Source organism: Drosophila tropicalis, unplaced genomic scaffold, assembly GCF_018151085.1.
Source record: "Drosophila tropicalis isolate 14030-0801.00 unplaced genomic scaffold, ASM1815108v1 contig_859, whole genome shotgun sequence".
Lineage (NCBI taxonomy): Eukaryota > Metazoa > Arthropoda > Insecta > Diptera > Drosophilidae > Drosophila > Drosophila tropicalis.
This window is the reverse complement of record NW_027173353.1, coordinates 11,672,169-11,698,641: the sequence shown is the minus strand read 5'-3', so window position 1 is coordinate 11,698,641 and position 26,473 is coordinate 11,672,169. Positions and strand designations below refer to the sequence as shown.

Genomic DNA, 26,473 nt, shown 5'->3' with positions numbered 1-26,473 from the left:
TTGTAGTTTTTATTAGGTATTATTTAAGAAATAATGACAATAAACAACACGGTTACGTGGAAAACTCACGACCAGAGTTGTCGCTCGTTTCACCGGCGCTTTTGCATTTCTCTCTCACAAAAACACACACCGACATACATACATACATACTAAGCAGTGGCGCTCAGTTGGAATTAACGACAAAAAAGAAAATACGTTAAACGCAGTGAAATTAATATTAGGGACGATTGTTTACATCAACTGGCTAAATGAGTCATTTCGTGTTACTGCGACTCAAACTCGGTCGAATTGCAGGTTTTCTCTGTTATTATCTTTGATAAGACTCATTCATTCACTCCCCCATTGAAAAATCGAAGGCGACCAACAGGCAGCGGGAGAGCACAAACAAAAACCATATTCCTACCGCTAACAATAATATAAACAACAACAACTCTAGTCGTCTCGTCTTCTCTCGAAAATAAACAGTCAACAAGAAGAACAGATAAGCGGGCCGAATCGTTTGGCCACTTCGAATTTGCTTCGTGTGCGAAAATTGTTGATTATAGCCAACAGCTTATAAGATTCTTTGTGTTTCAGTTAACAAATTCAGTCAGTGGCAGTGAGAGCGACAGCTTTTTTCTATTAGATGCACATTAGACGTGTAAAAGTTTAAACCAAACACAACAAAAACAGCAAAAGAAAAACCAATAATGCGACAGAAAATCAGCAATTGTGGGCCCACTTTGCTTGCACATCTTCTTCTTGTTTTTCTTGGCCTATGTTGCGGCGCCAGTTTTTCGGCTGACGCAGATGATCAGCTGGTAAGTTTGGTAAAGGTGTGAGTGTGCGTGTGTATGTATGTATATGTGTGTTTTGTTGTTTTGCAGAGGGAATGGTGGGAACGGGAATTTGTTTGTTTTCGTTATATTTCGTATGAGCACTTGTTGCCATGTTAGCCGACTCATTTATGTGGGGGAAGCATATCTCATTCCAAATTTGCTAAATTGACCAAAATTCAAATGTCCCAAAACATAAAAATTATGAAAATTATTTATTAACTTATGAAATATTAGAGTTTGTATATGGGTAAATAATTTTCATAATTTTCAAGTACACATTGAACTTTTGAAGTACTGTCCGCCATTTATAAGAAAAATCGAAAAAACAATATACAAGATAAAAATGTAATTATTATGTATGTATATATAAGATTTTGTGGTAAAATTTATTTTTATATTTGTATGTATATACATACATACGTAAGATCTTTAAAAATAATTCACATATGAATGTGCATATAATTTTTTTCTATATTAGATACACAAACAAAATGTAAAATTAATTTTAATCAGCTTTTAATGTACAAAAAAATAAAATATCGTAAATTTTTACTTAAGCATTCAAAGTTTTAATGTCACGTTCAAGTTATTGGAAAATTGAGCTGAGAAAAAATACTATTTTAAATGTGTTTATGAATTTACATCATAGATGCAAATGTACATATGTATGTGTTTTTGTGGCCCGTGCTGTAAAAGGTCGTATGCGTTCCAGTCTTTGTTTTTTATTTACGCTTGTATTTGCAATCAATCAGTCGCAATTACCAAAACTGATAACATTTCTCAAGTCTGTTAAGTAGATGTTAGACTCGAAGGTTTCTAATTTTAAATTTGTATTCTTTGTTTTAGATATTTTCAACCAAGGAGTGCAAGATTAAAGAGCCCGTCTATGGAAGCACTTTCGATTACAGTGGTCTTCGGTCCGATTTTGCCCATGTAGTGGAAAGTTTAACCAACAAAGGCGACACATTCGAGTTCAACATATGCGGCAATGTCACGCGACCTTGCAACGGCGAAAGCAATGTGGCTGCTTGCCTCAAAAGGAATGGCAAGGAATACGTGCTAGGTAAATCTAACCATACTAAGCAACCTAAACAATATTTATAAGTAAATAAAACCAATGGATATTGTCTATTTCAGGTCGCCAGCATGAGCTTAACTATCGCAAGGGCAAAATGTTTTTGAACTATTTAAATGGCTCAAAGTGTGAGAATGGCACCGCCGACAATCCCAATTATCAGATCCATGTCCAGCTCAGTTGCGATTACACATTGGATGTCAATCCTTTCCAGATTATACCCTATGTGAGTGAGAATTTATGCTTTTATGTTTCCCATTTAATTTTCTCATTGTAATTTTCATGCTAGGCAAATGATGCATGTTCCTTCTATATCAATTTCGAGACACCATTGGCCTGTCTACCCGTCCCGGATGCCGTTCGATCAAACAGTTGCAGTGTCCGTGATCCGAACGGGAAAGGAACTTTCGATTTGATGCCATTGAGTGATATGAATCATCTCACCAGTGATCGGCAAGGACGCTTCTTTGTGATTAATGTATGTCAGCCAGTGCTTTATGGTGAGAACATGATGTGCCCCCCAGGAAGCAGCATATGCCTATATTCCCCAAAGGCCACCAATTTGTCTGAACGGTATGGTAGTGCAAAGATGGCGAGAATCAAATGCACACTAATTGTAACACTTTGCAGATTTATCAACTTTGGCACTGTCCAGTCGAAGCCCGTGGTGGAAAACGGTCGACTTCTATTGCGTCACACTTCAAGCACACCGTGTGCCGCCAATAATAGTTTAAACTACACGAGCATTGTTTATTTCAGCTGCGATCAGTCAGTAAAGGTAGGAGCATCCATTCAATATTTGCCTCAGAGAATGCTTTACTTTCAATTTTGTTTTTGCAGAATGCCCATCCCACTTTTTCGGGATTCGGATTAGATAGTTGCACCTATCTATTTAATTATGTCACTCCGCTGGCATGCAACGATCTAAAACCCTGCACAGCTGTCACCTATAGGAACGAGATGTGAGTTAAATCACTTGATCATTATACTTATAGATTATCTATGTCTTACATTAAAGACCGCACCGCAAGTTGAACGTATTTTAAATATTTACTGTCAATATTTGAACTCAAGTTTGATTGTATAAGGAAAAGACTTCCACTAAAATCGAGCTAAGAATAGTTTATTGATATCATGATCAAAAGACCAAAGGGCAAAGAGATTTGTACAAAACTGACTAACTGAATAATAAGTTTTTGAATGATTACCAGCTGGACTTTAATGTTTTATAAGCTTTGTATAAGCTTAGTTAATTAACATTGGCTTTTAGACTTTAAAATTTAACTTTGACACTTTTGTCTTTGTTTTTTCTTATTACCCATCGAAAACACAGTCTGGATCTCAGCCCACTCAGCAAGGAAGAGCCCCACAAATTGAGCAAGGATGGCAAATCGTACACGGTGGCCGTATGCGCTAGTGCTGGCAAGCCCTGCCTGGAGAAAGGCGGTGAGTCGGCTGAAATTTTAAACTGAAATATTAACGTTGCTTTTAAGTGCTGAGCTGGAGTGGCAGCATACATCAACTTGAACATACACTCATCTGTATAAGCAGACAAAAGGCGGAAAAACCTTTTTGCCTTACTCGGTTTTCCTTTTTTTCTTGGTTGGTTTTAATGATTTTTTATTGAGCTTCCGCTTGAGTAGCACTTAAAGCCATAATCGTCTTGGTGACCAGTAGAGAAAAATGGAATGGTATACACATACATATATTTTTTCTCTTTTGGGCTTCAGTTGACCATATCATCCGTTTAGCATTAAAGCGTTCATGCGTGTTTGTTTTGTAGTTGCCAAAGTCAGGGGATGATGATTTGGATTTGTGATGTGGTCGTCCTAATATATTTACATAATTCCCCGCGTGTGCGTCGTGCAAAACCAAAATGGTCGTCGTCAGAATCTTCTGTAAAATATTAGATTTCACAACAACAATTTAATGTTAGTACTGTATACTAAGGTGGGTTGGATATTTTTCACTAAAATGGAATGTTAATGAATTTCGTGTTGACGAACACTGAGGAAATTTTCGGTGTCTTATTCCTTAGAAAGTTGTTTCTTTACTTTTTTGGGATTATACCCTTGCAAAAAGGGTATATTATATTCTTATATATAGTATATATATTCTTGATCAGCACGACGAGACGAGTTCAAATAGCCATGTCCGTCCGTCCGTCCGTCCGTCTGGATCAACGCAAACTCCTCCTAGACCGTAAGAGCTACAGAGCTGAAATTTTGCACGTAGGCTTGTATATACTGCAGACGTTGTATATCTCGTTGTATATAGCCGGATCGGACTACTATATCATATAGCTCCCATACAAACCCCAAAGTCACGAACAGTGACTTTTCTCAATAACTTCGTTATTTTCTATGCTATTATCGTGAAACTTAATATTAGAGAGTTTACTACGCCTATAAGCGACTATGCCAAATTTGATCAAGATCGGGTGACTATATCATATAGCTCCCATACAAACGGCCAAGTCACGAACAGTGACTTTCTCAATAACTTCGTTATTTTCTGAGCTATTGTCGTGAAACTTAATATTAGAGAGTTTACTACGCCTATAAGCGACTATGCCAAATTTGATCAAGATCGGGTGACTATATAATATAGCTCCCATACAAACGGCCAAGTCACGAACAGTGACTTTCTCAATACCTTCGTTATTTTCTGAGCTATTGTCGTGAAACTTAATATTAGAGAGTTTACTACGCCTATAAGCGACTATGCCAAATTTGATCAAGATCAGGTGACTATATCATATAGCTCCCATAGGAACGATTGGTCGAAAACAGTGACTTTAGTAAATAACTTCGTTACTTTTAACGCGATTGCTTTTAAATTACACATTTGTTAGTTTAATATATCTGTTAATAACTGTGCCGAATTTGATAAAGATCGGGTGACTATATCATAGAGCTCCCATAGGAACGATCGGTGGAAAACAGTGACTATGATCAATATCTACGTTATTTCCTATGATTGTAGGCCATTCTTTCGCAAACATAAGCCTTTTTAGATAAAACGTTCTTCCACATTGATGGCTAATAGGTAAGGAAAGAGTTACCAAAAAAGTTGCAAGGGTATACAAACTTTGACGCGGTCGAAGTTAGCCCCGGCCTTCTGGTTTCAATTACTTCCGTTTCTAAAGTTTTAATAGACTTTCCCCAGTTGGTAATCCGAGTGAAATGATTTCTTTCCCTGTTCTGTTGCCAAATTGTAGAATATTGTTGATTTGTTTGGCCATCATTCTATTCATAGTGGAATACAGATTTTTAAACTAAACCACGACAAGGTATTCATTTAAGGATAGTTTTGCTATCTGCCATATCTAACTGATATAGTTGCATATGTATATACATATTTATTAAACCTATCATTTGTATGAGACCAACGCGCATTCATTTTATGTATTTATTCAATGTACAGCCAAAAAAAAGGACTTCCAAAAAGGCACTTGTTTCCTGGCAAAAAGCAGAATTTATTTTTTCATTTTCTGTTGGCATGGCAAACGTGTTTAGTATCCATGCTATACACACACAAAGTCGGACAGACACACACACTCTGTGGGTGTGTATTTGTTGTTCTGCATTCATAGTTGACTGCAAACGCATATCCGTTTGCCGTGTCCTTTTTGGGGTCATCTCGCGAATAGATACGAGTGGGCCATGTTCCGTATGCACTGCAGACTGCATCTATTTACGTGGCCCCACTGCTGGGCCTAAACAAATAAATAAGCGGACTCCCTTTTGGCAACCAATTCCCAGGCCTGTCGAGCGAAGGGGCGAAAGGAGTTCTACATGAAATTTTCATTTGTTAGGCAAATAGTAGAAACTCACAGGGAAAAGCTTTTGTAAATAGACACACACACACACACACACACACACTGGCCCAGTGGCATTTCTAATGCAACTGGGGCTGGGGCTGGTTCTGGTATCTGGCGAGGCGCCCCAGCTGACATGGGCAGTCGCCATATTGCCTTCGCCGCTTGATGGGCCAGCATTAAAGTCTCCTCCTACTGCTGATGAGTCTGTGCCAGTGCCTGTGCTTGGTTCTGGGTGTTGAGTTGTTTGTGCAATTTACATAGTTGAATTCAATATTTGAAGGAATTTTGGCGGACCATATGCCCTGCGAGTGAATTATAGACGGGTCCGCCCCTTACAGCTGTTAATTGCTTATGCAGCATGAACCATGGGCACACTCTGCTGCACTGTCATTTTGTGTTATTTTCATTTTGCATTTGTATTTATTTATGACCAGGCCAGGTCATATAAATCCAACAGCCATGCATACTTTTAGGTTGTATTTTTTGTTCTTTCATTTCTACGCGTACGTGGGATTGTCCTCCATCACACGGGATACCCACACACATATGCGTAATTCCTTCTCCACTTCTAGTCCTATCATGTCCTTGTGTCAATATCAATATTATACATTTGCTTTTGGGTTTGGTCTGCTTAGCAAATTTGCATACATTTGGCAGCTCATCAGTTTTGGGGAGATGGCTCCAAAGCCAATTACCTGACATTGGCCAAGCAAATGGGGCATGAGATGAACCAATAATCGAGCGGTAGCAGGAAAAGAAATGTTAACGATAACATGGATCTCCCATCTGGACAAGTAGAACAAGTAGAAAGAGAACTGAGAATTATATAAATACTAAACTTATCTTAAACCGCAATAACTTGGTATTAGAGTTTATTGTTAGTCAGTAGCCTGCAATTTTTCCTATAAAAAGTAGATACATACATATGTACAATGTACCTACATATATTTCTCGACATTTTCAGCCGATTTTCTGGTTATTCATCCTGCAATCGGAAGTTAAATGATATGTCGAATCGCCTGTAATATATAGAAACATAAATGTAGCTTATAGGTACACAATCAATCTTTGTTTTTGAATTTTCATTGTCGGAATACCAGTTCTTAGTCAAAACTAATACCAATTTTTTTGGAGACAGGCGTTAATGGACTCATTTAATCTTTATCATAGCAAACAGTATACACTTTTTGTCACTCTTCACATACAGTCTTCAAAGTGGAAAGCCGCTTTATCAAAGAAGCTGGCAAAGGAACGGCCTACAATCTTGGGCTGAATTATAACAATAGCTCAGAAAACAACAAAGTGATAGAGAAAAGTCACAGTTAGTGACTTTGCCATTTGAATGGGAGGTTCATTATATATTGGTCCGATCCGTCTGAATCCAAGATATCTTCCAAATGCTTCGTGAGATTGTACTGAACGATTTAACTCGAAAAGTTTTTGCGATTGACCACAATTTGTTTTTGGCCACAAAATTTGAAACGAAAATGAAAGTACTTGTCTTAGAACATAAAAATAATGAAATGCTGCAAATGGAAATATTTCTGTAGGTAACATTCTTTAAGGATGTGAAAACTAAAATGAATAGATGTATCTAGCGGAACAATCGTGCAAACTGTTTTTATCGATTTGGGGTTCCATTTTGTTTGTTGTCCTGAAATGTTTCTAATTTTCCATTTCTATTTTTATATATTTGGTATTCTACTCCTTTTTCTTTTGTTTTTGGTTCCCCACTTTGGTTGTTGGCGCTTGGCGGTACTGCCGGGGCAGATTCAATTTAGTCGAACACTTGCCGGCAGCTGTTTGGCCAGAATGTGCCTGCGAAGTGGCAGCTACTAAATCGTTTATATTTGTTTTTCTCTGGGTTTTTCTTCTTTTTTTTTTTTTTTTGTTGTGTTTGGTTATACATTTTTTGTTGCCGTTGGCCTGGCCAATGTTTTTTAGGTTTCTGTGTGGACCCTTTCTTGGCTGTTTTCTTATTGAAATTCAATTTGCTTGAGGATTTTTCTCTTTTTCTCATATAGGAATTGTTGTTGGCTGTTATTTCATCATTTCGTTGATGCCTTATCAATGGCACAAAGTCAACATTTCTCAAGTCTGTTATACTTAACCTTTTGTTGTTTTGTTTTGTGGGAACAATGTATGAGTTTTTGGAGCTCTTAGTTCTTTCGCAACAAGGCGAAAGTGGTTACGGGACACTTATGTACATTACATAGGCCCAGTGTTTGGCCTGAGATTGCATTGAAATTGAATTTGTTAACTGTATCTGTATGTGTTTTGGGGATAATCTCGGCCAGGAAATGATTCTCGTCCAAGGTATATAAAATTGTATGCGCAGAGGGAGTTGTAAGGGCTTCTGTTTCACTTGTGGTTAACCAAAATGCAATTGCATGCTTCCGCAGGATACTTTCAGGCTCAGACTTACACATGACAAAGTCACACACACACACACACATACACACGCACATATGTTTTATGTCCTTGTGTATGTATGTATTGTCACGCAGCACCAACAATGTCATTTATCAATTTAGTTGACAGTCGATTTCTTTTCGATTTGAAAAGCCAATTCAATTGGCCTTTTCTCTTTGATTTTTTTTTGCTTTCCTTATTTTCTTCTCAATTCTGCATTTTCCTGGTCTGGACTGGTTCGGTCTGCTCTGCTCTGATATCTTGGTTTGTTCGGACTTGCCCTAAAGTCTGCAATAAAGTATAAAAATGTCGAATGTAGAAATAGATGAAGAATGAAATTACCATACTCTAGTCAAATCACAATCACAATCGCAAATGTTGCTGCTGTTGTTGCTCTTAGGCACTCAATCAAAATCTGGCAAATGTGAATGACGTGGCTCAAACTAGAGGACGAATAAGTATGTTGGGGGGGAATTTGCAGGATTGTGTACGTCAGCTGATGTGAAGGTAACATGAGCATAAATTGATTCATGAGTTCATGGGATGAAATATTAATCAATTCTGAATTCACAACTAAAAAATCTTTTACATTGAATTCACTTTATTTAAGATTTTTGGTCGTGCTTTATTGTTATTATAAAATTTGATTTTTAAAACGGGAAAAGTATTACATTGAGTCGCTTTAGGTTTTCCCTTCCCTAATTTCCATTTTTGTGGTTCAAATGAAACTGGCGATAAGCCACGTTTGTAAGAGAGAAATTTCACGAAATCCTTAAAGCATATGCGGGATAAGGGGAAAGTGGACAAACAGCGAGAACAATTAGTTTCGTCTTTGACATCCTGATGTGATGTCTTCCATCAGGCAGGCTGTCGCTCCATTTCAGTATAACAGGATGCAATCATGCTCTCACGCGTATTTTTTCCTTGTGGACCTTCTGGCGAAAAAAAGACCCAAATGGTACATCACTGTGTGAGTGTGTGTGTGTGTGTGTGCAGTCGTTGGTCCTTTTTTTTGGCGTTGCTTTAGCTTTGTCTAGTCCACTCTTAGTCCCGCATACACTCAATTGCTCTTGCACTTCTTTGACCACTTTCAGGCGCCTGCTATGAACAGAATGCTGAGACCATCAGCTTGGGTAACTTCAATTCGCATTTGCGTTTCAATCAGAGCGGCTCGGTCTATTTGCTCTACGAGGATGGCGCCAATTGTTATGGCACTACGCGATGGTCAACGAAAATCGAATTTGTCTGTGCGAACAATGCGACAAAGGACAATGGGGCTAGTGGTGCTGGCGGTGGTGGCAGCAACAATGCCTTGAAAATAATTGAGGACTCCAATTGTCAGTTGTTAATTCAATATCAGACGCCGCATGCGTGCCGTGAGCAGATTAAATGCATGGCGAGTGTCTATGTGGATCGTACATCGGATACGGATGGTATGGGTAGCAGCGGTACCGAGCTGGTCGACTTGACGCCATTGATTAGCGCCAATGAGAACTATGAGGCGACAATAGATCTGCCGGCCAGTTTGTCCAGTCTAGTGCCGAAATCAACCAAGGTGAGCTATTCCTCTGCTGTCCACTGTAATTGTCTGGCTTTTGTTTTCCTCATCTCACATTCTGTAACTTTTCCCTTCTTTTGCAGTTCTTTTTGAATGTATGCCGTCCATTAGTGCCAAAATACCAATTAGGCTGTGCCGGCGGATCAGGTGCTTGTATGGCCAAAGTGACGTCGACTGGTGCCCCCGAGGAGGAGCATGTAAGTACCAGTTTGTCCCTACAACCATTCCTAAAATCTTGTGGGACGAGAAATGAGGGGAGTAGTTCTTAGTTCACCTAAAAGAAAGCCGCTTATGGGCTTACTGCTCTTTGCATCTATGGTCTGTCTGTGTGTGTGTGAGTTTGTGTGCGCACGTAATGTTCTGGACTCTCTGCTTCTTTTCCTTTCCATTCTCATCCTGGTCGTTGAAGTCATCGTCGACGTCCATCGTAAATGTTTCAATATGCCCGTTTTTGGGCCATTTGGTCAAATGAACAAAATTGTGGCGCCATTCATGCATTAAATATGCAGCAATCTAATTGCTAAGCTCCACTCCAAGTCCCATTCCACATATACATACATCTACCATGCTCTTCTATCGCCGCACCACCCAAACCTCCAGTGACCAGTGGCTAGTGGATTTGCTTGCTTCATTAAGAGGACTTGACCACGACTCTGCACTCGAGCTCGAATTCGTATTGGGTCTGGGTCTGCCGTTGACAGTTGTGTAGACTACTGGCAAGAGCAGGCAGACTGGTTGGTCGGTTGGCAGCTAAAAAGTTGTCTGCTTTCCTCTTCCCTTCCCTTAAACCCCCTGAATCTTGCCTCCCTCTCTGTGTGTCTATCTGTCTGACTGTTAGCCCTCTGCTTAAATAGTTAAGCCCGCCAAAGTATGCAATGAAATTTGCCTGAAATGAGATTTCCCTGCATGCCACAAAATGGTCGGCCAACATGTTTGTTGGCAAATGAATGCGATAATTGGACACTGTCTGCTATAAAGCAATTGAGTCTATCAAAATATATACAACAACAAAAGAAACAAGAAAATCTGCTAAACTATTTACACCCTGTAAAAAAGGTACACTTTATTTGTAAAGAGGTTTACTTAGATATCAGACAGACTCTGTAGAGATTGCGCTCCAAATTGGCCCAAAATGGCATAGTGGTTAGGAAAAATTGGAATATTCGTTGAATCTATCAATAGTTGAGACTATTAAGACATCCCCCCCTTTTGGTCCCTTAATTCTTAAAATATATTTTTAGATCTTCTGTGTGAAGATATGCCAACAACTACACACTTTCCTTCCAGCATTGATCTAGGTTTGGACTTCCACGAAAATGATTCAATCGAATTGAAAAGGAACTGGAATTTTCCTTCGATAAGCCTACAAAGCGCGTTGCAAGCGACACAAAGTGCATGTTCCATGGTGGTAATATTTTTAGCTCACTTTCCATATGCCAGGCCCAGTCGCCTCTCGAGGACCCCCATCCCCAATGCGCGGTAGACCGTCAGCCTTTCCGATTTACCCCGCTAACTTTTATCGCAAGCTGCACAAATTTCCCGGGAGCAAAAACATTGTTCAAGTTGGTAAAAAAATAAGCACGTACGCCATAGAAATGGCACTGCGGAAGCGAGAAAGGGAGCTAGGAAGGGGGACTGAAATGGGGAAGATCTCGCACGAGGGGTGGGGGGAGGCAAGGCCTCCAATGCGACTGAAATATTCGAGCATAACGTAAGGTCAGCACTAACGTAACGCGTCGCGCAAACGTAACGAAACGGAACGGAAGGAAATGGCAAAATGCGGTGGGCGGGAGCCGATGTAGAAAATAAACAAAATAAGAAAATATCTGTAAAAACAGCTTTTAGCGGCCAGCAGCTTCCATGTGTGAGAGGATATGAAATGGTTGGCGGTGAGAATGTTAAAGTTGCCACCGGCGACGTGCTCTGCAAAGCATTTCCGCCTCCTGCCAGGGTATGGTTTGGGAGTCGATGTGGTGCGGTGCTCATGGGTCTGGAAAGGAGGCCTTGGTTCAAAGTGCCATCGGCTTTGTTTGCATGCCGCTGGCCCAGAAATAACGCAGTCATGGTAATACATACATATTTCTTTTTTATAAAATTTATATTGCTCTTCGCCCGTTCACTCCCCTCGTAGAGCAGGCCCCCGATCTATATCTCCTATCCCCCCTATGTTGACATTTTGTGCCACGTTTTGCATTTTGAAAATGTTCCGTTTTCAGCGCATTTCGTGTGCGGAAACGGAAATGTGCTGCTAGCTGCTGACGCGCACTTGAATAACCCAAACGCAAAACCGAACTCACACGCCCAAAACCCAAAGCCCAATACCCATGCTCCAGCTCAAATCCAAGCCAGGACACACCCACTCATTGACAGTTGTCGACTCCATTGGCAGTTCCCTGCTCCTGCTCACTTCTCAGAATGTTGGCACATATTTTAATGTGCTGCCATTGCATATCCTTCTTATAGCCAAGTACAGTGCACACCCACAAGTAATGGACGACACAAAAGAAAAACTGTTATTGCAATTGAATTTCTCTAGTCGACAGTTACTAAAGAGCAGTGATGATTGCAACAAACATTGGGTCACTTATCTAGTCGATCCTAATAGATTAAGATTAATAGATTCAATAAATTTTAATCGAATTTCTTTCTTGTTGATTTGTTTTACTAAAAAAGTGACTTAGCTTGACTGAAGAAAATATCTAAAAGGAATGAAAATGTTTCTTTGCAAATGATTCAACCTGTCCTTATACTCCCATTCGCACCCACTGGCATTCCCGGTTGACTTTCCTCTTAACATGTCTGACATTCAGGGATCTGCACGACACGATTTGGCTTACAATTCTTTTTTTTCGCTTTTCGCCCTCTTTGGGTATTCTTCTTCGATTGGCATTGCAGTCGTTGACTGCATTCATTGGAATGCAGTGTCTCCACTATTGTCAGCTTGAGTTGAGCATTTGACTTGGATTGAACTGCAAATTTGGCAACTGGGCATGTGACTGGCATCATAATCCTTGGTCGCCCGGTTGCCTTCGGCACAACTCGTTAATGGTTGACAACTTGCCATCGCACTTCCGCCAGGATAAATAGTTTTCAGGGAGAGGTGACTCGAAGAGGGGAGGCGGCAGCAGACTTTATTGATTCTATGTATGCCTCAATTATTAATAATGGCATTGATTGAATAGTTGTGTAAACAGGGAAATGCCATGCAGCACCAATGGCCAGTTACATGACACTGTCCACACATTTTTTTATCGGCCATTGTTATGCCCAGCAATGTGGTCTTTGGCCTCACTCAAAGAATGGGCTCCCCATCCCCTTTGTTATCCCTCTTCCAAAATTCTTGTCGTCTTTGTTGAGTCGCCAGTTGATGGTTTCCCCTACCGCCCCGATTGCCCCTAGGCGTATCTCTGAAGTCAAATGCCGATTATGCTCAAATATTTCTTGCTTTTGAAGTAAAGTTTTACCCTTCTATCGTTATTTTCCCTTAAGTCCATGGCACAAAAATAATTGAATTACAATCAAGTTTCCGTGTAATCATTTAACATTGATTGTTTGCAATGTAAATGTCCTTTCTCAAGGGTATATTCAATGCGACGGAAGCAAGTATTGAGGTAATTCGAGCATGAAAAGCCGTAAGACTATCTAATTATTATCTTGTAATTATTTTATTTTATCAAACTCCTTCGGTAGTTATTTTAAACTTTACGAGATGGGTTTTGATTTAACTATATTTGTAAGATTTGAGGTACAAGTAGGAAGTCCTTCAGTTCCTCTGAATGGTTTGTCTGGTTGTTCTTCTTGGCCTAGACATTTAGATATGCTGGCTAAGTGTTAAGCTATTTCCTTTGAGTTTGAGAGTTTCCTCATAATGAAATTCAAAATCCCCTTAAAAGCTAATTAAAATGATTTTCTTCTACAGAGGATAAACAGACTCCAATTGAATTGATAGATAGATTCCAACAGAGTCTGAGTTTGAAAAAAACGATTTTCTCTTAGTATTCAATCTTAAGCATTTAAAGTTTTCCATTACCGGGGACTGAGCTGAGATTTCTTCAGTTGTTTCTCTTGCCATTTCTCTTTCTTTCTGTTTTATTTTGTTTTGCTTTACAACTTATTTATTTGTATCTGCAAACAATTAAGTTACTTTCTGTTGTATTTTTTCGCCTTAAGAGAAAAGTTCACAAAACTTAAAAAAAGGGAGGAGAAATGAGCACACACACACACACACACACCCTCACACACACACACACAAATACATATTAAGAAGTTGCTTGTTTGTTCAAATGCGATAAGAAAGTTTTTCAATAAATTTTGCACAGCAAGTTACTAAAAACTTGCCTTGCCTTGCCTTGTTCTAAGCCGGTAAGCTGGAGCCCCTTCCCCCATTAGTCCCTCCTGCCACCAGTCATCACGAGGAGGAAGATAGTCTGCTCTATCCAATGCTAATGAGCTTCGCCTACAGCTGAAGGTCAGATCGACGCCTGGCTCCTGGCTCCTGGCTGCTGTCTGCTGTTCTCCTTGTTGTTGTGTTTGTCGATGTCGCATTAGTTGAGATTTCAAATTTCCAATGGATTTTTTTGTATTTTTCCTTTATTTCTTTGTTTTTTCGCAAGAGCAAAGTGAAACAGTTAGCCATAAATAATAGAGGAAACTGCTAAAGCATTGCCTGAGCTGCATACGAAATGAATTTCGGCTTGCAGTAGTTACTAATACGTTTAAGATGGGGAGGACGACAAGGACGACGACAACATGTACAACGTTTGACCCGGACGTACATAAATCTTATGGCAGTCGAACGCCAATGCACGATTGCGTCTGCTTTTTGCACATTAAGCTCATATCGATGTTCTGGCAGGATTGAAGCTGCTTCTGGGCAGAGTCACAGGCCGTCCCCCCTGCCCTACACGCCAGAGGTCAGGGCTTTTGCTGACCGCACAGGCGACAAAATGGTCGATGCGAATGTCATTGAAAGAGCATAGTGTCCATCTGTTTGTCGCCTGGGCAGCCAATTGTGCCCGCCATTAAATGGTCGTTTGTGTCTATCTCAATCTCCCTCTGTCGCTCGGTAGCTTCGAACCCCTTGCACCAGGAGTAGTGGCAGTCGCAGTGGCAGTTATCGTCTCATCGATATGTCTGTTTGTCCTGGACACGCCACAAACGTGTGCGGCCCGTTGCCATCGTCGTTGTGGTGGCTCAGACAGGGATTTCAAGTTATTTGCCGCAATCTCAGACATCAAGCAGAAGATTAAAAAAAAAACAACATTTGTACATGATGTGTTATTAACACAATTCTTACTCTTTCTTTCGCAGAGCTTGGGCTTTCCCTTGATTTCACTCTCCGTCGGAAATCGGACTTCGGCTGAACTGCTCTATGTGAAGGGTGATCCCTGCCCCCAGGACAATGGCGCGGCACTTTCCACACGCATTCATTTCAGTTGTCAAATGCACGCTGGTCGAGTAAGTATTCCCGCAAGCAAAGCAGTTATGAAATAGAATTGTATTCCGTTTACAGAACACCAGAGTTTGTTTTTTACTTAATGTTAATTTTTAGATATTGGTCGAATAAACATTTGGCCTGATTTGATAGACTTGACTCAATTTCAGTTGATTACAAGGTTCAGTAGTCCGTAATTTTATAAACCGATTTATCAATCAATCTCTATTCACTTTATCAAAAGGCGAGAAAGAAATTCCAATACACACAAATTACAACTCAATTAAATGTTTGATTGAATACCCATGGGTCAGATTAACTTCAACTAATTGGCTAACCAAAGCCGACAAAGCCGAAATATCTAAATAGCTATGTATATTTAATTAACAAGGTCGTCCTATTTTGTTCAAATTTGGCAGAATTTTAGAATTTTTTCTGACTAAAATTCGTTTATCTTAATCGCCTGGAAGTCCTATTAATTACCTAAAAATAGTTCTTATCGAATATACGAATAAAAGAACGCTATTACTCTTCTTAGGTATCTAATATTGTGGTGGAAGTTGGGATTCCGTTTTGAAGTCTTATGAATGGGAATACACAAATGCAATGCCCATATTCTATCTCCTGGTAAATAAGCGTTAAAATGTCTTTTTGAAAGCATCGTTGATGTATTACTTTGACCATCATTGAAATCAGAGTCATTATAGCCTGTCAAGATTAGTTCCATTTGGAGTTTAATAAATTCTTCCGTTTTGAAGTCTTAGGAAATGGAATACACAAATGCAATGCCCATATTCTATCTCCTGGTAAATAAGCGTTAAAATCTCTTTTTGAAAGCATCGTTGATGTATTACTTTGACCATCATTGAAATCAGAGTCATTATAGCCTGTCAAGATTAGTTCCATTTGGAGTTTAATAAATTCTTTAACTACTTCTACTACTTCTCATAATTCCTGGCTGCTTCTCTGTAACTCTATTTTCGCCTCTGCCTGGTGTCCTCCATCTCACTCTTGCCCTTTATCTTCCTTTCGTTGATTTTAGGGAAATCCCGTCCTGCGGTCAATTGAGGAGTGTGTGTATTTATTCCAATGGGATACCAGTGTTATTTGCCCGCCACACGAATGCACTTTTGATGAGAAAACCTGCGACATTGTGCACGATGAGTTGGGTCAGAAGTTCAACTTTAAAAATGCCCCCTTCACCAAGGCAGGCAAAATTGAGGTAAATATCCTTAAATGTTTCTCTCTTTTATTATATATATATTTATTGAAATTTCCAAATTTGATTATGCATTTGCAGATCGACTACAATAACACTAAGCTAACGGTGGATATATGCGGCCCACATCGCAAGGCTATAACGGATTATTCCCAGGATTTGGTCAATATATATTTCACACACAACTCTTCCGATTGCGGCAAGGCAGGTCAGTTTCAGCAGCATTTACATTTTCTTAACTAATTTAATTTCCATATCCGTGCACTTGTTTTTATCCTTGACTTTGTGTGTGTGTGTGTCTGTGTGGCATGCATATCGCTTGTCGCTTGTCTTTTCCGTTTCCGTTTCCCTTTCCGCATATTTCCGTTCATTGTACGCCATTTTGTTTGGCTTAGTTTCGGGTGATAGTTTTTTTTTTTTTTTGGGCTGAGAAAATCGCATTAGAATTGGCGTTCAGCCCGTTGCACTTCCTTTTTACTTATCTGTCGCTCTTCGCCCCTACCACGCCTCTGTCTTTCTCTATCTTTCCTCGTCTCTTTGGCACTGTTCGTTCGCTTTCCTACCGTTATCTCTTGTAATTTTTGGTTGCTGTATATTCTTATTTAATTCCCTTTGTTAAAGCCTTTTAATTTTGTCAACTTATTCAAAGAATGACTGGCTTTTGCAGAGCCAATAAAAAGTCACATCGTCCATAAAACATTATCTTGTTATCTGTGGTAGGACTGATAAATAGTTATTTCAACGAACTATTGATTAATACAACTTCATAATTTCCACGTTTTGGTTATCGAAACTTCGAATCTCTGGATGGAGATTTATTTAGTAAGGATAACTATCCACTAACTACTTAACTAGGTATGTTATCAGTCTATCTGGAGTGCTTTCAGGAAACAGGCAGGCAGGCATAATGTTATTTTGAGTTGTCGTAAAATGTCCTGTAATTACCTCTAATTTAATTACATCAAAAGGACTCTTTAACTTACTTGCAGACTACTAAATTGTAACTTATATTTTTGTGAGCTTTTATATTCCAATCTTTCCAAGGAACTTGGCAGTTGTTTCCTTATTTGAAAGGTTTTTAGTTGCCTTTTAAAATCCCTTGCAAATTCTGTGTTCTTGAAGTGTATTGAAACTTCGAACTAGATAACTTTTTGTTTTTGCTGCTCTTTTTTGGGGACATTTTTTCGCAGTGCTTTTTACGGAAAATTCTTTTTATGTCTGTCTGCACGGGAACATTACAGAAAAAAGTAAATGGCGGACAAAACGAAAAAAGTGTATGAGAAAAAACTTGTCTACAAGATAATGCGGTAAAATAATCTAGCTGCACTTGAGAGCATGAATGTTTAATGCATGCAAAATAGGCAAACAATGAATGTTGAAATTGTGGGACTGAGGAAGAAAGATTGTACAGAGATATAGTTAAAGGGAGAATCCCATGGATAAACCTTTCAATCTACCAGCACACTTATTTGACATGAATATATGTAATAAAAACTTTGCCATTAAAACCGAGTGAAGAAATAAAAATGTACAAAAAGTGAGAAGTTTTCTCCCTCATGTTGTTTTGTTGCAAAATAAAACTGACGATTTAATTATGACACTTGGTACACTTTGGTATCCCACCAGGCGACCATTATAAATAAAATTATTACAAAACTCTATGCCTCAGAACAATGTTTTGTCATTGCTATTGTTGTTGTTGCTGTTGTTGTAAATGGTAGTTGTGTTGTTGTTGGTAATGTCACGCAATCTGCAAGCGATCAGACAATTTGAATATGCCCAGTGACAGGATGGTGCTGCCAGCTACCAAAACTGTCAAAGAGAATAAGAGTGAGAGTGAAAGAGTGTGGGCGAGTGGACTTAGAGAGAGAGAGAGAGAGAGAGAGAGAAAGAGTGGAAGCAGGAGGTAGCCATCCTGATGTTGTTGTTCTCGTTGGTGGTGTGCAGATTTTATGGGCTTTGCGACTTGGGCTACAAGGGCGTAGGTGCCAGGATATCATGTAGAGCTGGGCACATTGAACCATTTGTGGGTATGTACTCACATTTCCAGGATTCTCATCCTGCAAACGTTAAAAGTAATTAAAATTTAAAATCATTGAGACGAGAATCAAAACATTTAGTTTACATAGATTGCGTGGAATACAAAACGTTTGAAATTTGCCATTATTAAGACAGATCGTTTTCGAATGGTTTAGGACTGTATCGGAAACTTTCGTATATCGATCTAAGTGATTTCGAAAATAAAATTCTTTAAGATCGAGAAAAAAGCTAGATTTTCCTAGGCCGAAACTTATAATTAAATGACATAATAAAGTATCTAGATTGATATTTATCTATTGCTGACATTGCTGGATTCTGCAGAAATTCGGTATTTAAATTAACCATTGAGAAACCAAAAGACCAGAAATATCTGACAAAAAGTAGATTGACTAAGATTTTTAAAATTATTTAAGAGTATTGAAGGCAAAAAGATGGAATGGAAAGCTTCATTTCGTTTGAGTTAAGCATTTCAGGCAAAATTTTTCGCATATTTTTCTACTTTTCCCCCTTACTACACCCATGGTTGAATCTTCTATGCAAAGACACACACACACACACACATTTCATGCTGCGCATTTGAATGAAAATGACAGCAGAGCAGAAGTTTAGGCAGCAGGGGCAGAGAGGGAGGGGCCAGCAGCCACAAAAATCGCCCCTCTGGCCCCGCATTTATAGTCCTTTTCCGGATTCGGCCATGGCTGGGCTTTTGTTGTCGTCTCTGGTGATAATTATTTTTGGCTTTTATGTGATAACTTTGCGGTGGGGTAACCCAATCCTATTTCCACCCTCCCCGTCTCGCTCCCCCCCTCTCTCTCTCACTCGCTTGCTGCTTTCTTTCAATGGCTGGCATTTGAAATTTGATAAGGATTCAGTGCTCTGTTGTTGTAGTATGTGATTCTTGTTGTTCTTGTTACTGGGCAATTAAAATAAAATGTTTTGGCTCTAGCCTGTACTCCCCCCGCGCCAACGTTCGACTCCCCCTCCCACTATGTCTGGTGTTTTTTTATTAGGGTTAAGTTTGTTTTAAGTGTGCGGGGTTTCCATTTTAGCTAATTAAACTGCTTGGTTTAAACATTGTTTTGCATTTTGATAGACTCTCATTTGGTATTTGGTTTAATTGCAGGTATGCTCAATGTCCAAATGCGATTGATATGCAGCAATAAAACGGAAAGCTCCAGCACCATTTCATCGGTAAGTAGTAGATAATACTAAGTTAATAGGTCAATCTAAATCCAAATAAAGGTACGTCGTATAGACCTAGGCCAGAGGAACGAAGAAAGTCATTGCTTTTGTATAAATAGATAAAGTAGAATCCGGTTATATCGAAACTCATATGAAAGGTCCTCAGGTTATGTTTGCAAACGAAAGGCCTACATTAGCATAGCAAATAACTAACAATAAGTTATGATAGTTAATATGGGAGCTATATAATACATATATAATAAAGTGGTCTGATCCGACTGAATCCGAGATATACACCCTGTGCAGTATATACAAGCCTACATAGCCTACTATCAATGGAAAAAAGTGACTTTGATCCGTAACTATTTGCTATCCTAATGAAGGCCCTTCTTTCTCATAAGACTTGAAAGCTACATGTATAAAAACGGGTAACAAAAAAATTGCAAGGGTATACAAACTTTGACGCGGTTGAAGTTAGCCCCGACCCTCTGGTTTTCTATTATTCCTGGAATATGTATTAACTCATTAAGTCACTTAGTTCTTGAGCTATTTTGGTAGTTTGTATTTAAACTTTATATGTGTGTTCTCGGCAGATTTATGTGGGGCTGAGTACACTGGACCCAAATACCTAATCTTGACATCATTTGACTTCATTTTTAACTATCATAGACATTTATTTATTAACAAAAGAAAAGAAAGGCGGAGAGTTCATCACAAACACTTTAATTTACCCCACCAATTTCAAGGCTCTTAGTTAAGTGCATGTTGAAATCATTAAGTTTATTAATGATTATCAGTATTCAGTAGGCATTCATCAACATATCCAAATCGGTTACCCTTGTTAGACGAAAACTATTTCCATACTGGGATACGGATCCTCGCTGCTCAGTTGACTGAACCACAAAGACAACTCATCTACATTGGACTGCAATGAGCATTTGTTTTAAAAGCCTTATAGAGTACACCAGAATTTGGAGTAATTCTTTGGACCTATTCGTATGATCTCATAGTATTCATTCGGATAACTGAGCTGTGCTTGAACTTTCTAGCCATCTCCTTCAATTGTAAATTCGGAAACTTATTTGGATATCAAATATGTTATTTACATAAAAATTCTAAAAATGAGAACCCACTGGGGTTACCGATTTTGTGGATAATTCTTAAATTACTGAAGTGAAATTTTATATTTTTAATCCTAAATTCACATCAAACCAAAGACATGTGGGAAGCAAGAGGGTTGATTTCGGGTTGACGGGAATACAAAAAAGAAATGTACAAAAGATGTTGCATAACTTTTGCCACTGAGAAGAAGCACATTGAGGAGTGAGGTGAATCTGGTTTGCCCTTGCCAAGATTTCAACTGTAGCATCGAGTTTTCTTTTACAAAGTCTTGCCACAAGCAACTGGCAACTCGGCATCAAAGTGAAAATGTAAGAAGTATGTTTTTCGCAAAAAGACCACCCAGCGGACTATGAACTGACGCAGTGCCTCCAGCAGGCAGGCAGCTGGGTAGGTAGAGGTAGGTTGGCAGGTGTCCTTTGTTATGCTTACCACTTGGCAATCGGCTTTGCTTTGCCCCACATCCACTTCCTTCAACCCACTTGTTCTACTTTCCACCCTCGTGGTGCTATTTGGGTTTTCATATTCTTTCTTTTTTTTTGTTTTCTTGCGGTTCACTTTTTACATGTCTTCCTCTTTGTTTCGCCCTTTGTCATTCCACATCTCTAACTTTTTTTGCCCTATGCCCATGTTCCTCCTCCGCCCATTATGGCTTTTACATAGTTCGGGCTTTTGCTTTTTAGACGTCGCGAGGCTTTTGTTTAGTTGCTGTTTGCTGCTGCTTAAGCCTTTTGTTGTCTTTAACAATTGCAGCCCGAAATGCAGGTGCCACCAGCAACAACATGTTGTTGTTCATCTTCATCCTGGTTTTCTGTCTGGTTGCATGTATAAGAGAATGCAAGAATGTGCCGCAAACACCTTTTGACACTGCTTTCAAGTAGAATGTATAGCGGCATGGGGAAATTTAATTACCAATCATCCCACTCTGTGAGATGCATATCCTGTGGTCTACATGTGCTCATGTGGGTGTGTGTGTGTGTTTTGTGTGTCTGTGCTATAATTTAATTAAAATGCATTCGCCTGCGGACCTGTAGCTAATGACCATATCTGCATGTAAACTGGGCTTGAGATCATGCACACATTTTATGTAGAAGAAAGCATCGTAATTAGTGGTCGCAGCCAATTAGTGTCAGACTATTGTAGTTGCTTCTCCATTGCGCACGGCAATTGCCTCAGCCTTTGCTGCTGATTGAAAATATTTGCCAGTGCTTCGGCTCCTGCTCCCGCTCTAACTGCTGACTAACAGTTTTCCAGTTTTTACCTGTTTAGATAACATAATGAGAGTAACCCAAACTAGGTAGAGGACCCATGACTCTGCCTCCATCTGGATTCGCATTTTGCATGCGGCCCCAAACCAATTGGCCCCAATTTAAACCAGTTGACAAATAGCTGCTAGCTGTTTACCACCAGCAACAACAAACATTGCAAAGTGGCATCGCCCCCCTACTACCTGTCCCAACCCACCCTACTATTACCACCCCTTGAATGCGTATGTGGGTGGCGGCTTCATTTGTAGGTGGTTAGCTGAATGGTTCTGTGGCATGACTCTAGGTGCGTTCGTGTGTGTTGCACTGCCTGAAACAGAGTACAGATATTTGTTTAATCTATCGTTAATTGGATGTTACACTTGATGGCGTGTTAATAATTTTATACTTTGTCATCGAACAAAAGGTTTGATGTGCTTCAATTAGGATGTTGTTGAGCCACAAATCAAAAGCGTCAAAAATAACAAGTGAAATTAAGTCAAAATTGGAGCCATGTGCGTAATTAGGAGAAAAGTGGATAGGGGAGAAAAGAAAACTCCTTTAATAATTTGCTTCTTTTCCAACTTTCTTCCAGGTAGAAAAAAACAAATTCACTTTTTAAGACATTACGATAAATGATTAAGATTTTGATATTTAGCTTAAACATTCATCTGCAATTGACTTTATTTAGTTTATTTATTTATTTATGTTTTGGTAATAAACATTACAGTTACGACAATCGACTCATTTTGATAAACGAGTGCACTGAATTAGTTTAAAATGAGTTAACAATTTTACTTAGTCAGTAACTCAGTTGCTCACTCAGGGACCTCAGTTCTTGTGAAAAGGATGTTTTAATAGCAATCAAAAGGTTGCAAAGATGAAAGCATCCTCTTCAAATTCATATTCTCAATTCACTTATTATAATATCAATCAGATATGATTTCATCTTGTTTTAGGCGCTGAGTGAAAAAGTGAGTAAGTCTAATCAGAACATGTTTATTGAACTTATTCACTCACTTTGCATTCTTTGCAATATTTGGTCTTGGCTGTTTTTCCATTCGAACTCTTTGACTCCTTTTTGGCACTTGTAAGGTTAGGTCAAGACTGTATGAACGGATGAGTCATTAATTCAATGTTTCGACTGCCTTAAAATTCATTTGGATTTCAAGATGTGTAAGAACTTGTATTTTCGTAATGGAGAATAATTTGTCTGTGTCAGTTGATTTTGAGAATTTCTCCGAAGACCTTCGGCAAACAAGTCACAAATGGTCCAAATATATAGTCCTACATTGCCCTATCGAAACAGTCGCCTTAGTGACCCATTTATTCGCACGATCTATTGCTATATAGTTTACTACCATCGAGTGCGGACTTTCTTAAGAGATTAATAACTTATGGCAAAATAACTAATATGCAAGGATGCTTCACGATAGTCACATGTTGTTCACATTCGATGTATTCTGGTTTGACAATTGATTTTAAATTAAATCTGTACCTACATACATACAAAAGACTTAAAAAAATGGCAGTTTACTTTAAGTTTGCAAGGTTTTAAGTATTTACATTATTATTAACAATTCCCTCGATATTAGTTTAGTTTATATATTCTCTCAGTAGTTTCTTATTTTAAGAGAGTGTATCTTAATTTGCTACTTATGGAGATGATCAAAGTTTAGTTTCGTTATAATACAAGCGGATGAGAATTGCCTTCTGATATATAATCGACGGTTCCTTTCCACTGCCAAAGTAACTTTTATTAATACCTTTTAACGAAACGTTTCCTATATCTTTGTATATCTCTAAATTTCAAAGTCATATGTCCAATGTTTACTAAACAATGTCTTATCCGTCTTCTACTAGACTTGTTGTGAAAATATACAGATGGGGTAACCAATCGAAGAATAAGATTTTACTTCAGCTCAAATTGCCCTGTTGCTCAATTCACAAGATTACAAAGGCAAATGATGGCTCGGTTTGCTGAGAACTGGTTAATGCACTGGCACATTTAATTAATTGATAAAACTATTTTAGTAATTGTAAATAAAAGTTGTGGTGGTTGTTGTTACTTTGCTAGACTAGACTACCAACTAAATTTGGTGGCAACATTCAACCTGTTGCTTACCTTTTCGAGTTAATGGTTGCCGATGAGTTATGAAAAGTTGCATTGCGGGAGCTGAAGGAGTTTCGTAGCGTCCCAGTTTTCCAGTTCTTCAGTTTGGCACGTTTTAACCCTTGAACTGTGAAGAAGCGGAAAAGTCCCTTCGCACATGGCAACAACCTTTTCTTTTTTCTATTTATTTTTTTTTTTCGGGCTAACAACAACATTTAGGGCAGACGCTGTCGGAAAATTAGCGATTCAATGAAATGGGATTTTAAATGGCTGCAAACTTTTTAATGCGTCGCCGTCGTAGTTGGGGACGGCGAATGGCGGACAAAGTGACTCTGCCTTTCCATGCAGAGTCCCTCTCTCCTTGGCCAAGGATGGCTGCGTGTGTGTGTGTGTGTGTCGAGGACATGTTCGGCGTTTGGTGTGACTAGGATGGTCGGAAAATGGCGGCAAAGTTTGCTCCGTTTGCTTCTAGGTCGCTCGCGTTTTTTGCCACTTGCAGTTGCCTGCCTTGCCTTGCCATGCCAGTTGCAGTTGTGCCACAAAACTTTTTAAATTATGCGCACATTTGCTGTTTCATTTTGTTGCCGCTGCTTCTGTTCTGGTCGCGCCGGAAATGGTCTTTGGGTGAAAGTGTTGCCAACGAACGAATGAACGCCGTCGCAGGCAAAAGGATGTTAGCTGTTGCGCCACAACTCGGCGGGCGTAGAATGCCTGTGTGTGTGTGGAAGAAGCTATTCCATTCAGTCGTATTTTATTTCGAATTTATGCATTCTGCCATATCAATTTATTTATTTATTTTGCCTTGCACTTAATGAAGAAAGTTTCTAATTGCGGGAATGTCCCCTCGCTCTTTCTCACTTTTGTTTCGCAGGGAGATGAATGCAATTTGCTGTATGTGCAACGTACTCCAAGCATCTGCCAGTTTTTGGGTCTGAGTTTGCCCAATTCCGGAAGTGATAGTACCAGCTCCAGCACCAGCACAACGACCACTACACAGACAACGCCAACGGGTAAGCCAACAGCTGCAATAGTCGTAACTTCGACTCCGGCAACGACAACAACTGCTGGTCCGGGTTCGGGTCCGGTTGTAGATCCGGCGGCAACTCCAATAGGTCCAACGGCCTCCGTGGGCAGTAAGTGCCGCTTGCCCACATCATTAACTGGCATCCTTGTTCACTCACTCCCTTCCTCATTTTCCCTCCCTTCATTTCGCAGGCATTCTGGCTGGCATTTTGTCTGTGACCTTCTTTGTGACGTGCCTGGGTCTATTTGCCTTCTCACCGGCTCGTAGGCAGCGAGTGCGACGTTTCTTTAGACGCAGCAGCTCAGCCGTACGATATTCAAGGGTAACCAATTTTCAAACTTCTCATTGGGCAAACTAACAAAAATGATCCCATTATCCAGGTTCAGTCCAATGAGGAGGCCAACTTATTGCTCGAGCCAAACGGTGAATTTACCGAGAGTGATGACGACATGTTGCTTTAGGTGATGCCATCCTCGCCTTGGGACTGCACTACCATCACCAAACCACCTCCACCACCTCCAATGGCAACCGCACTCAAACCATGCACAAGGCCATCAATGCGTAAAAGGCGCAAAGGAAACTAACTAGAAAAGACAGAAAATCCCAAAGACAAAGACAAAAATTGAAACTGATTGTGAGTAGTAGACAGAGTTAGAGTTAAGTAATTGAGAACACTGTACAATACGCGTAGGCTACAACGATGACCCAATAAATGGACCTTCATACATGCATAGAAGTATATATATAAATATATTATATATTTTATATACAGATCCCTATACCCCAAAAACTATTACCAATATAAATATATATACACATACTATAACTTTAGCTTTAGTAATTAAACAAACGAATTGCATTAGACAATTGCTTCAAAGATTTTCTAAGTATTTTTGCGCCGGTGAATATTTGATATGTCGAGAGTTAATAATCGCTTTCTCTTTACAATGTGTAATAATATATAACAATGTGATTTTTTTGTTGTTTTTTCCTTATCCCCCTACCAAAGTTATTTTCCAGTGATTTGTTGTTGATTTTTTCTGTCCTTATTTATTTGTGATTTTGTTTTTTAAATTAACTTTTTATGTATACCAAATAAATATGTACTTATGTAAAACGCTACTGAGAAATAAAGAAAATTCTTACTTACACTTAAATATCTGTTGATTATCTCACTCTCTATCTCTTTGTCCTTATTATATCCTTCAATGTATAAGAAGGCTGTATGTTAGTACGTTCAATGTAAATTTAAAACAAGCTGTCAAATATTTACTTTTACGATCGCGTTCGAAGTTATTGACAAAAGTCACTGTTTTCGACCAATGGTTCCTATAATATACCGTCAAGCGATCTCGATCGAACAATACCTTGGAAAATATCGAAGTTAATAACTTTGCGTTTGTTAGGGATCT

At 39.2% G+C, this 26,473-nt stretch overlaps 1 protein-coding gene across 5 annotated transcripts; it reads left to right on the top strand.

The window, feature by feature from the left end:
* The first annotated feature begins 162 nt into the window (after positions 1 to 162).
* Lerp (lysosomal enzyme receptor protein) lies at positions 163 to 26,218 on the top strand. 5 transcript variants are annotated; one of them, XM_068297420.1, is made up of 17 exons: positions 278 to 294; positions 577 to 800; positions 1,665 to 1,881; positions 1,956 to 2,119; positions 2,183 to 2,466; positions 2,524 to 2,671; positions 2,734 to 2,855; positions 3,227 to 3,339; positions 9,223 to 9,683; positions 9,770 to 9,883; positions 14,997 to 15,143; positions 16,163 to 16,342; positions 16,421 to 16,547; positions 19,503 to 19,570; positions 24,909 to 25,170; positions 25,253 to 25,383; positions 25,442 to 26,218. In XM_068297420.1, the coding sequence occupies exons 2-17, from the start codon at positions 690 to 692 to the stop codon at positions 25,520 to 25,522; spliced, it is 2,730 nt and encodes a 909-aa protein (XP_068153521.1). In that variant the 5' UTR covers positions 278 to 294; positions 577 to 689; the 3' UTR covers positions 25,523 to 26,218. The 5 variants fall into 5 exon arrangements, with proteins under 5 accessions (XP_068153524.1, XP_068153520.1, XP_068153521.1 ...); XM_068297423.1 differs by having other exon boundaries at positions 163 to 800; positions 24,909 to 25,047; XM_068297419.1 differs by having other exon boundaries at positions 164 to 800.
* Positions 26,219 to 26,473: the final 255 nt, after the last annotated feature.